The following is a 13,270-nucleotide window of genomic DNA, read 5'->3' as shown; positions in this document are numbered from 1 at the left end:
CATATTAAATTAAAATTTTAGGTTTAAACCAAATATAAAATACAGTTTGAGAAAAATTAATAAATTTACCTGTAACAAATTAGAGCAATTTTTTAAAGTTGGTCCAAAGTATCATTTTTTTCAGTGTAAATCCACCTGTCTCTCTCATCGTTGTCTGAGTCGTGCTTTTGGGTTCCTTTGTGCAGCGGTACAAATAACCGTTACAATTACACCTAGATTTTTGGCTTGGTTTGTGGTTTTTAACATCAATAATTGAAGCTCAGCACTGACTTTCTAATCGTTCATACGTTGCAAAAACAATGACTTCTGTTTAATGTTATCTAAGAAAGTTTTGGCACGTCCAGTGGTTTCGTTCAATGCATTTACCCAGCCCTTATATAGAATTGTAGGTAATGATGGACCTTGCGGTCCGGCTCCAGGCCACCGACGCCCCGATCCAGGTCCACGACCCCCGAGCCAGCGCCACAATCCATGCCCCCGACCCCCGAGCCAGCCCCACGATCCATGCCCCGACCCGGCCTGTACCGGCCCCACGATCCATGCCCCCGACCCCCGAGCCAGCGCCACGATTCATGCCCCCGACCCCCGAGCCAGCGCCACGATTCATGCCCCCGACCCCGGTACCGGCCCCACGTTCCATGCCCCCGACCCGACCAGTAGCGGCCCCACGTTCCAAGCCCCCGACCCCGGTGCTGGCCCCGAGACTCATGGCCCCGACTCGGCCCGTACCGGCCCCGAGGCTCATGGCCCCGACTCGGCCTGTACTGGCCCCGAGACTCGCTCACGGACTCAGGCTCCCTCCCTCCCTTCCCATGGTCCTCTCCCACCCTCCCTTTGGTGTCTATGGCGGGGGCTGAGCCGGAGACTCGGCGGTGTTCGGTGTCCCCGAGCCGCCGACGACCCCGTAGGGTTTCCCATGTCCTCCAGCCAGAGGTTTCCCGTGTTCCCCAGCCGGCCATCCCAGAGCGATCAGTGCCCTGCAGTCGGCGCTCCGGGGCCGGCCAACTTACCATCCGCCGGGCCGACCCCCGGAGGCTCCACGGCCGTTTGCCTGTCCGTCGGGCCGACCCCAGGAGGCTCCACGGCCGTTTACTGGTCTGGTTAGGGGCCATCTGGAATTTGGCCCTTGAGGGGGGAGTTCTGTCACGGTTTGGGTTAATGTCTGTTTTATTTTGTAGTTTCTTGCCTCTGTTCTCCCTGGGTCTCGTCACTTCCTGCCTTGTCCTGTCGTCCTCTGTGATTGTCTGTCATGTCATGATTGTTTCCACCTGTGTCCAATCACCTGCACCTCCCTAGTGTAATTAAGCCATGTGTGTCTGATGTCACTGGTCGCGTCATTGTCTTTTGTCACGGATGTCCCTGTCTATCGTCCTGGATGTTCCTCGTTCCTGCCTGCCTTTTTGCCCCTTGTTCCTGTGTGTGTTTTTGCCCGTTGGCCTTTTGCGTTTTTGCATTTTGACTATTAAAGTCCTTTTTGTTTCCCGCAAACTCTGCGTTTGAGTCCTGCCTTTTTCCCCACACAACATCCCTGACAGTACTTTGATGTTTTCCACTCTAGCTTGTAGTTCATCAAGGCCTTTTGTTGTTAAAATTCCTAGTTCTGTCCACAGTCTGAATACATGTCCTGCCGTACCAAGGAGAAGGTTGTGCATTGGATCTATGACGACAAATCTGATGGCATCAAAGTAACTCAAGCGGAAAAGTTCTGACCATCTAGCTCCATACTCCCGTTCAATTCTTTTCTGCTCTGCCCTAGTTTTTGCCCTTTTGGATAATCCAGCATAGTGTATGTGATCCTTTGACGTGCGTGGCTCCCACGACGACCGTTCAAATCCTGAGTAGTACACATTCATCTTTCAGGATTTAATGAAATTTACCAACTAATATCCATTAAACAAACAATGTAAACATTTACCTATTGATTTTACTGATTCAATGATTATTGTTGATGTAATATTTAATAGTAATATTTAAATTACCTCTGTAGGCTCCATGTCCAACAAAGCCTCCACATTTTCGAGTTGCGGGGATATCCGATGAAAGACAAAGCAGGGCTGCTCTAGAGATTCAAAATTACCAAGTAGATGGCTCCAACTGAATATGGTGCATCTTTGAAAGGTTAGAACCAGTCCACATTCAGCATCAATGCCAAATTATTTGGCTGTGCTAAAAAAGGCTCTCCATTCACATACTGGTAATCCTGCCATACTTGTCCATCATATACGTCTGCTAACGCACCCTCAGGTATTTTCCGCTTTCTCCATTCTTCACATTCACAGTTCCTTTGTTTGGTTTTTGCTGGTTCGTGAATAATGGCTGGACGACGTCTCGCGTTCAACTCGCCTCCAACTCCTCTTGGCGGTCAGCAACTTTCAGCCAGTCCGCAGACAGACGAGAAGAAACTGCTAAATGCTCTCAGTGGATTTTCTCGTCAACTCCAACAACAAACTGCCGATATCAATGAGCGGTTTGCTCAACTGGAGAGTTCGGTACTCTCCAGGTTGCTGTCCATAGAGGAGAGGTTGGCGGCTCTGGAGTCGCACAACTGCGCGGGAGGAACTGACTCAAAGAAGAGGAGACGGGCGCACAATCCCAAGATAGCGGTAAGAATATGTTCGATGACTGCAAGCTAAGCTAAAAGTAGCGTAGCCTAAAACGAAAGCTAAGAGTAGCCTAGTAGCCTTACAAGTGAGCAGAAACAGCTTTATTAAAGTGTATTTTCTTTGCCGTGTCGTTTACAGGAAGCGGTGGGCCATCTTCACAACTCCGAGACGAATTACAGGCGCTACGAACCGGAGCAAGGGTAAGATTTAAAGAATATGCTTTCATTCTGCGGTATAAGGAAATAGATACCATAGGATGGATACCGATCATAACTGTACATTTTGTTTTCACAGACTAATCTCGCCTCATAATGAGGCAGTGACCTCGTGAAATATCTGCAAGTCCAGATTTCGATTTAGATAAAGACGTCATTGTGTGTAAGTGACACTGTTTGCTGTTTCTCCATCCTTGTTAAATGTTACTGTGACTTGCGTTTGATTTTTTTTTATTCATACCACACTTATTTAATTGTTTTCCAGCCGCCTGTAAGACGGACTTGTATTTTGAGACAGTACGCAGGAGCACTCATTGCGGGCGGAAGCTGCGAAGAATTCAGCGCGGAGTCAAGCGAGAAGAAAGAGGGTAAGAGTTTATTTGCTGACTTTTTTCAGGTGCATTGATAGATGTGTTGTGTCCGTACGCATCGCATCGCACAGTACTAATTCATTGTTGTTTTTACAGCTGCTGGAATCGGGACAAAGTGTGCTGGCTGATGACGCGGTGGAACTCTGGAAATCCGCCACCGTAGAGCTCATGTCGGACGAAGAGGATGGTGTTGTTGGTGGGGTCTCAGGGTGGATTGTACGGTCGCCGCCATTTCGTAGGCCTGAGCTCTCGGAACTGTGTGCAAAGCTGCAGTCCCGGTTAGAGGCGACTCAGAAATACAGAGCCACACACACTAGGCGCCTGCACAACAGACCTGCCTCGGAAAACACGCCGCCAGTGACAGTCTACAACCCCGAGGAGGCAAACGGACAGTTTACTGAGCTGTAATTTTTTAAACCGCCTTTACCCAAGTGTGGGCAGATCCTCACTTTGTATATAGTTGTTGTTTGTATGTTGTTAATAAAGCTCTTTCTTTGCATAAACATGTTCCTGGCAAATGATCATTTCCTCTATTAATTCATTAATGTCCTAGATGGTATCCTAGTAATAGTGTGGTAGCCTACTGTCGGGATCTCCTCTCGGGAGTCGATTGATGAGAAGGATCCAGCACGTTGATCAATTAAAGTCAAAAATTTAACATTTATTTAGAAGAGAAAAAGATTACATGAGCAATTCTCTGCAGATATATGGCTCTAACTATTGCTTGCAACCAGGAGGTCCAACACACCAGCACGTATTCCAGCACTCTGTGTAATGGCGTCCCCGAGCAGTCAAAACGCTGAGTTTTTATGCACTTGAAGACAGTTCTTAGCGCCAGTTTCGAGAAGCCACAAATCAAGTTGAGATAAGAACTCAGGTGAAGCTGAGGGTAACACACAATGCTCCTCTGATCGAAGGTCCGTGAGATGACTCCCTTCCCCAAACACAGCTGCAAACCCTAAATCTTTCTATCTCTCTCCATCTCAGGGTCAACCACTGCGACCTGGCTTTTAGCACAAGACAATTGTTTACAGAATGTTTTTACCACTAAATGCATCTCACACTACATAGGATAACAATGAAATGAATATACAGCATAATATGAATATATATAAATAAAATGAGGCGGGTGACCTATAGCGACAGATCTTCCAACCAATCAGTGATTTTACTTGTTTGAAAGTTGTGGTTTCATCCAATCATGAGCAAGGAAACTCAAGCCCGGTCTGGCCAGGTGTGGTTTTGCTGCCAATCACGAGTGATTTTTCTTGTTTGAAAGTTGTGGTTTCATCCAATAAGGAGTAAGGATATTCAAGCCCGCTCGGCTCGGCCACCCGCGGTTTCGCTGCATTCATATGCTATTTAGGGCCACTCCCACCTCCGCTAGCTCTCCACATACATCATAGTTCGTTTCCGACAATTTGTGGCACAGACAAACGTGACGTGCGCGGGTTGCAAATTGTCGGAAACTGTCGGAAAGTTTACAGGGACGAAAATCTCACTTTTCATGCAGTGACAAGACAAAGGGAGACGCAGACTATATGAACACATGGGGGAAGAGGGAACAGGTGGACACAATCAGGAATCAGGGAAGACAATCAGACTGGTGACACATCAGGAAGGGCAAGTAACCTGAAACGAGGAGTTAATTTCCAAAATAAAACAGAAAGTCACGAAAACAAACGTGGAGTCAGGACAAAAACCCAACTTGACATACAGGTGTGACACAACCATTTCTTTGCTTTATTCATAGCAACTCTAGTTCTTTGGTTTCCACTCTCATTCATCCTGTTAAGTTATGTGTGTATTGGTTATGCTTTGTCTAGTGGCCACAGCTCAGGAAAGATACAAGGCCTTTAAAACCTGCACAGCTAATCTCTCACTAGTGTCAATCTATTTCATCCCAATATTGATCACATACACCCAGATGGAAAAAATTCATCCAAATGCCAGGATCATAAACCTTTTTCCGACATCTGCTTTTCCTCCCATGCTGAACCCAGTCATTGGTGGAGAGAAAGAACAAGATTTTCCCTTAATTTTATGGTGAAAATAAATAAAGGATGTAATAGCAGAATCATGGTAATAAGAAAAATCATAATAAATTGTTGAATGACAACATGAAATTATTATATAATGCAATAAGATACTATGTATACACAACTTTATAATAACACGTTGTAATACAATAATAACGTCACTGTAATTAACATTAAGAGTTGGATTGATTACGAAAGAGGCCGGGCCAGAGAATCGGAGAGTCAAGCGAGTGAGTTTTTAAGAGTTAGGAGATCGATTACAGTGAACCAAAACAGTAAAGTTGTGGCCGGACAGCTGAACAATCGGCTCAAACTCTTCAGGCGATGATTATGAGATTCTATGTTGCTCATAGTTATGTTCATCAGCAGGGGCATGGTCATTGACATTGTTAGTTAAGATATCATTACTATAAGGGTATGCTCTAGTGAATTGGAGTTAAGATGGATACAAACTGTTGTAATGTCTAATGATGAGTTGCTCACATACAATAGACACAGGGGGAAAGAGCTTCTCTGAGTTGCCACTCCTGTTGGAACAGTTAAGATAAGATAATCCTTTAAAGCTTGACAGAGCTCTGCCTCCAGAGAAAGAGACGCAACGAGGTGCTGGTGCTGAGCTCAGAAGAGGTAACTTTACGATATATACAACTGAGATGTAGATACCTTTACAATGAACTTATTCAACTCAGCACTCGGGGAAAACATCACGTTTGTGCGTCCTGCATATTTTGTAATAAGTGGTTTATCCGGCATCCAGGAGATGAAACATTACTACGTCTTTCTCTGTTTTGTTTATATTGTTTCAGTGCTTGGAAATACAGTTGTGATGGCAGTAATATACTTGGATCATAATCTGAGAACTCCTAAATATATTGCAGTTTTTAACTTAGCATTTGTGGACTTGTTGGGTAGCTCTACTCTGATGCCGAAGCTTCTTGACATCTTTCTGTTTAACCATCGCTACATCTCCTACAACGACTGCTTGACTTTCCTTTTTTTCAGCTACACCTTCCTTTGCATGCAATCATTTAATCTTCTTGCACTCTCCTATGACAGATTAATTGCCATCATCCACCCTCTGCACTATCAAGTGAAGGTGACTCACAGGTTCATGCTGTCTTTGATTGCCTTTTTCTGGGTGTTTGCTACAACTGCTGTACTAATTGCAGTTGGTCTTATTACCAGACTTTCCTTCTGCAGGTCTGTGGCTATTAACAGTTATTTCTGTGACCATGGTCAGATATACAGGCTGGCCTGCAATGACAATTTTCCCAACTATGTTCTTAGTTGTCTGTTCCCTGTTCTTATTTTTTGGCTTCCATTCATTTTTATTTTGTTAAGTTATCTATATATTGGCTGTACTTTGGCTAAAGTGGCAACTGTTCAGGAAGGTCTGAAAGCTTTTAGAACATGCACAGCTCATCTCTCATTGGTGGCAATATATTTCATTCCAGTGTTAATCACATTTACTCTGATGGAAAAAATCAATCCAAATGCCAGGATCATGAACTTGTCTTTGACTTGTATTCTTCCTCCCACATTGAACCCAATCATTTATGTCCTGCAGACACAAGAAATCAAAAAATCTGTTAAAAAGTTATTGAAAATCAGAAGAAAATCCAAAATGATAAAGAAATGCACCCCTAACATGACTCATTCGCTGTAAATCATTTATGATGTCATACATTTTTTTTAAATTGATTATGAATTGTGAGACCAATCATTGAGGTAATCAACACAATCAAAATCAACTTGTTTCTCTACAAAGACATCAAATGTAATGAAAGAAAATGTAGATACCTGTAAAAAGTGGATTAAATAATTGTACAGATCTTTGTTTTATTGTTTTTTTTTATATGCTGGTAATTATTAATTATCTGGTTAATGTTTTTGTTTTTTAGATTACAGAATAAAAAATCTGAAATTATTATTATTATTTGTTTTTTTCAACCCAGTCTCACAGCAAAATGTGTAATACGGTGGTCCAGCGTAGTATTGTCCTGATTCCTCCACAAAATTGTGAAAATACTATGTTTCATTTGGCCCATTTATTTACATTGCCTTGCAACTAGGTCACTAGAAACTAATAAACGGAAGGTCTTCTACATTCTCTGATAGAAGATTATGGAAATATAACGCATACTAGAAATGCCATCGAAATGCATACAAATGCTGATGCTTTCTTAAAATATTGTGTTTTTCACAGATAACAGACAGTCCGCCATTTTCTTTTTTTATCTGAGGGAAACCTGATAGTCACGTGACCTAGTTGCAAATAAAATGTAGTATTGTCACAATTTTGAGGAGAAATTGTGACAATACTACGTTGGACCAACGTCGCTATTACACATTTTGCTGTGAGACTGGGTTGTTTTTTTGCATCACGATTAATTTAGAATGTCATTTTGTATCTGCTACTGACTGTATTAAAACATGCTTCCTGATCTGTGAGACTGAATTCAATTATAATTCTTTTAGCTTCAACCAACCATCCAATTTGAATTTTTAATAAAAAATATCAAAGATTAGAATAAAAAAGAAATAATAAATAAAATACCCACTTAATAACAACTTGTCAACGCGGTGTCTGTGTGTGTGTAGTGTGGACTGGATGACGTGTCTCTGCTTCCTCAGTACAAATGGTGAAGCCAAAATATTTCCGTATGTTTTAAGATTGTCTTCTACTACAGAGAATCGTGATGTTAGTAAAAGTTCAAGGTACATTCCATCTATTCAGTAATTAATTTACAAATAATTGCAGAGCATTTAGCTCTACAACTAGGTTACCTAAAGAAGGGAATAACAGGATCAATCATCACGTCTCATCCTCTTTTATGGAATAAAATGCCTAATTTATACAATATGAAATCAGCACTAGAACATAGACAAGATAAGAACTACCTTAATTATTATTATTATCAGAAGTATATTTGACCTCTTTAGTTTGGCAGTGTGCAATTTAAGACCTCTGCTACTGCCAGACCCCAAGGGGCAATCAATATTTTTGGGCTTCACTTTTTTCGGATCTGTCATGTCGTCCATCTTTACATGTGGTCCATGGTGTATACGAGGGGAGAGTCCATATATTGCGTGTAAGAAGCAGGCACAGACATTGTGACGTTACACATTGATGCCCCTGCGCTTTGGCTTTTACTATATTGTATTACGACCTCCCTCATTTTAACGTTTTGTAACTAGTGGATGGAAGAGGAAGGTTTTGGACTACTGTCATACTATAATCCCTTTTCTAGTATTACATTACAGCTGTCACGGTGTGGTTCACTTCCTGTTGTATTTTGTAGTTTTCTGCCACTCGTGTCCCCGGGTAACTTCACTTCCTGCCTTGTCCCGTCATCCCCTGTGATCGTTTCCACCTGTGTCCAATCACCTGCACCTCCCTTGTGTATTTAAGCCGTGTGTCTCTTGTGTCACTTGTCGCGTCATTGTCTTTTGTCGTGGATGTCCGTGGTTTCTTGTTTCTTGTCCGTGGTTTCTTGCCTGCTGTTCCCCCCCCCCCCCCCATTTGGAGGGCGCCCCATTTGACATTGTTTTGTTTGGGGGCGCCTTTTGTTGAATAACGACAGGCGGACAAGAGCAGCCGTTTCGAGCGAATGGCTCAAAAATAGGTCAGATAAAAGAATAACACGTAATCTAAATCATAAATATTTTCATATTAATTTCAAACTTTTCAAAATTGAAAATTAAAAACATTTAATTTATTTATTGTTTATTTTATTTATTGCCCACCTGCAGTACCAATTCGCGCTCCACACTTTGGGAATTGCTGCATTACAGTATAATCCAAATGCTTGGATGTTTTACCGGGCTCTTTCATATCAGAATTCTGCTGCAACATTTTTATTGTGAACTTATGGAAAGTTTGACTGAGAAATGCTGCACCTGAAGCATAAATAAACTATTCAGGTGGCGGGCGCACCTGTGAAACTGACCTGTGAAACTGCGATGATGAGACACACCTGGTGCATATCTGCACTCTACTGAGAGCACTTTTCTAGATTATTCTTTTTGCTATACTGATTATACACAGCAAATTTCAGAGAGTCAAATTGACTGAGATTAAATTTGAACTCTAAGCTGGTGTTTATATTGGCCCAATCTTGTCAGTGTTAAATCAACCCTCAACACTCAAGTGTTAACAATTATACAAGTGTTAAATGCGTGTCACAAATAAATCTGATCAGTGTTAAATACAGTCTGTAGAGTTAAAAACCCAAGTTCTTGACACTGAATAATGACTACAGCTCTTTCGTACAATTGACTCTGTAACAGTTGAATCAACTTTTTGCAGTATGATTTCAACTCTGCGCGTCAACACTTTTGCCTAACACCGGAAAATGAACACAGACTTTTTCTGTGTAGATGCAAACAAACATATTTTCTTATCATGGTAATCAGTTATCCTGGCGACTTAAGTTAACTGAGTCAACTGCATCAACCCATTAAATTACCAAACTATGAGACAGTCACTCCTTGACTGAACATGTGACGCCGCCACTTGTGTTTCAAAGTGGGATATAAATGACGCGTCTCTCACAGCTCAACTCACTCTGGTGACCTGCACACTTGATGCTGCGTGAGTTTGGTTTCAGTAGTTTCTATCTGCCGTTGCATACTCTTATTAATCTTGTTTTCTCTTTCTATATCCAGGAAAAAATATACTCATAATGACTCTGGAGGAGAAAGCTGTTTCCAATTTTAATGACACATTTGTTCGCCCGGCCAAATTCTATCTCAGTGGTTTTTCCAACGTCCCTCACATTAAGTATTACTATGTCTTCCTCTGTTTCTCCTATATCATAACTGTTCTTGGAAATACCTTCCTTCTGTCAATCATTTACCTTGTCAAGACTCTTCATACTCCCAAATACTTGATTGTCGTTAACCTGGCTTTTACAGATTTGTGTGGGAGCACTGCTCTCATCCCAAAGCTCCTAGACACACTGGTGTTTGACAGGAGATACATGGCCTATGAGGCTTGTTTGAGTCAAATGTTCTTTATTCTTTTCTTTGTATGTATTCAGTCATGGACACTTGTCACAATGGCATACGACCGATTCATAGCCATCTGCTTTCCTTTGAGATACCACAGTATTGTGACTAAGCCAGTTATTGCTTCCATGCTGCTTTTTTTGTGGGCTTTCTTTTTCCTTCTACTTGTATTTATTGTCAGGTCTATTGACCGCCTCTCCTTTTGCAGGTCTTTGGTGGTAAACAGCATTTACTGTGATCATGCTCCAGTGTTTCTTCTGGCCTGTAATGACATTTCTTTTAATTACATAATGGCGTACGTTGCTTTTGTTCTGGTCCTCTGTATTCCTTTAATAATAATAGCATTGACATATGTTTGCATTTCCGTAGCGCTGAGCAGGATCGTAACAAGAGAAGAAAGACTCAAAGCGTCCAAAACTTGTACTTCTCATCTGATTCTTGTGGCTATTTTCTTCCTACCGATTATGGGCACCAACATAGCATCAGTGACCTCCTACATCCATCCTAATGCAAGGATCATAAACTCATCTATGACACACGTCATACCAGCTCTGCTCAATCCTATTATATACTCTTTAAAAACAGAAGAAGTGATTATCTCTATCAAGAAGATTTGTAAAAGAAGCAGGATCAACAACACGACAAAATGGTGAACTCTTTATCACTGCTATAATGAAACATGTAGGAGTGTTAAAATAAATATTTATGACCTTTCTCTATTTACCTGTCATTCAGAGGCACTATTATTCTACTTTGATGAAAGATTAAGAGTGGTGATGTTTTATTTACTGTACATTGCAATGTGACCAAACCACATCAGTTGTTTGTATTTCATATTACTTCAGTAGCAATACTATACAACAATCTCCTATTCAAAACATCATCAAGGTGTTTATTCTGTAATAAATGGTGAGAGAGTTTACACATCCTTTCGGTTGGGCACTCATAGAGACATTTGGTAAGTCTACATAAACATGAAATTTAGTTTGGAATCTTATCTTGAGTTTGATCTGTTACAGTGATCAGACGTTTTGCTATTTTCAAGCAAAGATTCATATCATTTGACAGGATGACTTTCAGACCGTTACGCGGTCAGCAGATATTAAGACAAACTTAAACGTAACTTAAAATTCATGATCTACGCCTGCTATTAATTCATGTTTTTATTGTGTATTTTATTCTTCCTTCTTTAATGCATCTTTAATATATTAAAATTGTTCTCATACATTTTTGCATGTTTTACAGTGTATTATTTATGTTTTCTTTTGATCGTTGTTTGTGAAAAACACAACATAGATAAATTGTTCTGACTTATATACACACTTTGAGGACTGTGGCTGTGTTGCCAAATATTTTTTTAATATAGGAAATCATAAAATAAAGGTTTGAAAAAATCCCTGTAGTGCATAAAAAAGGTAACCACATCTAAATGGAAATTATTTTTTTTTTAAAAATCTTGGAAAAGGATGACAAATTATTATGATGTAATCACTTTGATAAAAAAACAGGCAGTCAAAACTCTAGGTTGAAAATCAAACACGCAGGACTCTGCAATTATAGGTAGTAGGCTTGCACCATCTAGTGGTTTGTACTTGGAGTATATGAGAATAATGGATTTCAGTTGAAATCCACTGTATACACACAAAAGAGACACAGGACGTGTTGCTGTTTATATCACGACCGTATTTCGTTGCCAGTGGCCATACAGCTACGCTTTGGGGAACCACAGTAAAGGCTAACAAGTTAAGCATAAGTGCTTGGTCTTAAACGGCGGTAAAATGGCTGAAGATAAGATTATTTATGTTGTACGCACTTTCAGATGGATGAAAATATACCAAGGGTCTATGCTTTTGAAGTGGCTTCCGACAACAGAGCGAATGCAGAACGGTATCAGATTTATCTTTCATGTGTAAAGTCAGAGATTCCATTTTTATGTGTTATCCCAGCATAGTATTGATGTTTGTTGAGCTTGTACTGTTCACTGCTGAGTGACATGAAACCCACAGCAAAGTAGAGGGATATTATTTTGCGTTGTTGGAGCCACAGTGAGTGCTAACATTCATTTTGCCTTTAAAGTATGCTGAAATGAAGTAGTCCAACAGATGATATTCACAAGTAAGCATATACTCTTGAACTAGACACAATAATTGACAATACAGTTTTATGAACGACCAGAAGGCCAACTGTTGTACATTAATAACTGTTGTACAAGTGCTATTGCAATGCACGCATACATCCACCAGAGGGCAGGCAATGATCATAATACTATTATTTAATGTTGTAGTTCCCACAACCGAATTGAGTCTCCAACCCCCCAGAACAATCTGGGAGGGATTCCTACCACACACACACACACACACACACACACACACACACACACACACACACACACACACACACACACACACGCACACGCACACAAACACAGTGTTTTGTTTTTTTAAACCCTGGAGGGTGTCAATCGTGTTCCGAGAATTGTGGATTTTCTGATTGAAATCTCCCGACATTCAGTTGACTCTCAACAACAGTTAACACAAAATATTTTAAGGCAAACGATGCCATTTGTACTAGCGGTTTAGTGAAATAACAATTCTCCAGTCTTCATTATGTTATTTTTGTTTTTCTTCACAACCGTATGGACATGACCAGAAAATGGTGGTTATTGACTTTCACACAAACAATCCACATAAAATAAATAATGACTGAATGACTTCACTTAAACCAAAACTTTTACTGTTGGATTCCATCCTGATGGATGTGCGCATTAATATTGTTCTTGTGAAGCTGATAATACATTGAAACTGCCCCATCTTACAAAGCGCCATAAGTGAATGATAAGAAGTTTTAGCTTTGCTTGTTCTAGCTTCCTTAAAATGAGAGACAATTCTTTCCCCGAACAAAAATCAGAGAACACAGAGATTAAATTGCAAACATTTAATGCACAAAATCTTAAAGTACAATCAACAAACAATCTGTCAAGTAGGAATTAATATAAATTTTAGATTTGGCCAACTGAATGTGTTTTTAGAGTC

The 13,270-nt window shown here is 40.7% G+C and overlaps 2 protein-coding genes across 2 annotated transcripts; both read left to right on the top strand.

Annotated features, from left to right (window-relative positions):
- Nucleotides 1–5,898: 5,898 nt before the first annotated feature.
- On the top strand, nucleotides 5,899–7,065 carry LOC120822989 (olfactory receptor 1F1-like). Its single transcript, XM_040183020.2, has one exon. The coding sequence runs from the start codon at nucleotides 5,899–5,901 to the stop codon at nucleotides 6,892–6,894; it is 996 nt and encodes a 331-aa protein (XP_040038954.2). The 3' UTR covers nucleotides 6,895–7,065.
- A 2,848-nt stretch (nucleotides 7,066–9,913) lies between these two features.
- LOC120822869 (olfactory receptor 8G17-like) lies at nucleotides 9,914–11,224 on the top strand. Its single transcript, XM_040182819.2, has one exon. The coding sequence runs from the start codon at nucleotides 9,914–9,916 to the stop codon at nucleotides 10,889–10,891; it is 978 nt and encodes a 325-aa protein (XP_040038753.2). The 3' UTR covers nucleotides 10,892–11,224.
- The last annotated feature ends 2,046 nt before the right edge of the window (nucleotides 11,225–13,270 follow it).

Source organism: Gasterosteus aculeatus, chromosome 7 (assembly GCF_964276395.1).
Source record: "Gasterosteus aculeatus chromosome 7, fGasAcu3.hap1.1, whole genome shotgun sequence".
NCBI lineage: Eukaryota > Metazoa > Chordata > Actinopteri > Perciformes > Gasterosteidae > Gasterosteus > Gasterosteus aculeatus.
Note: the sequence above shows the minus strand (reverse complement) of the source record. Positions and strands in the feature narration are given on the sequence as shown.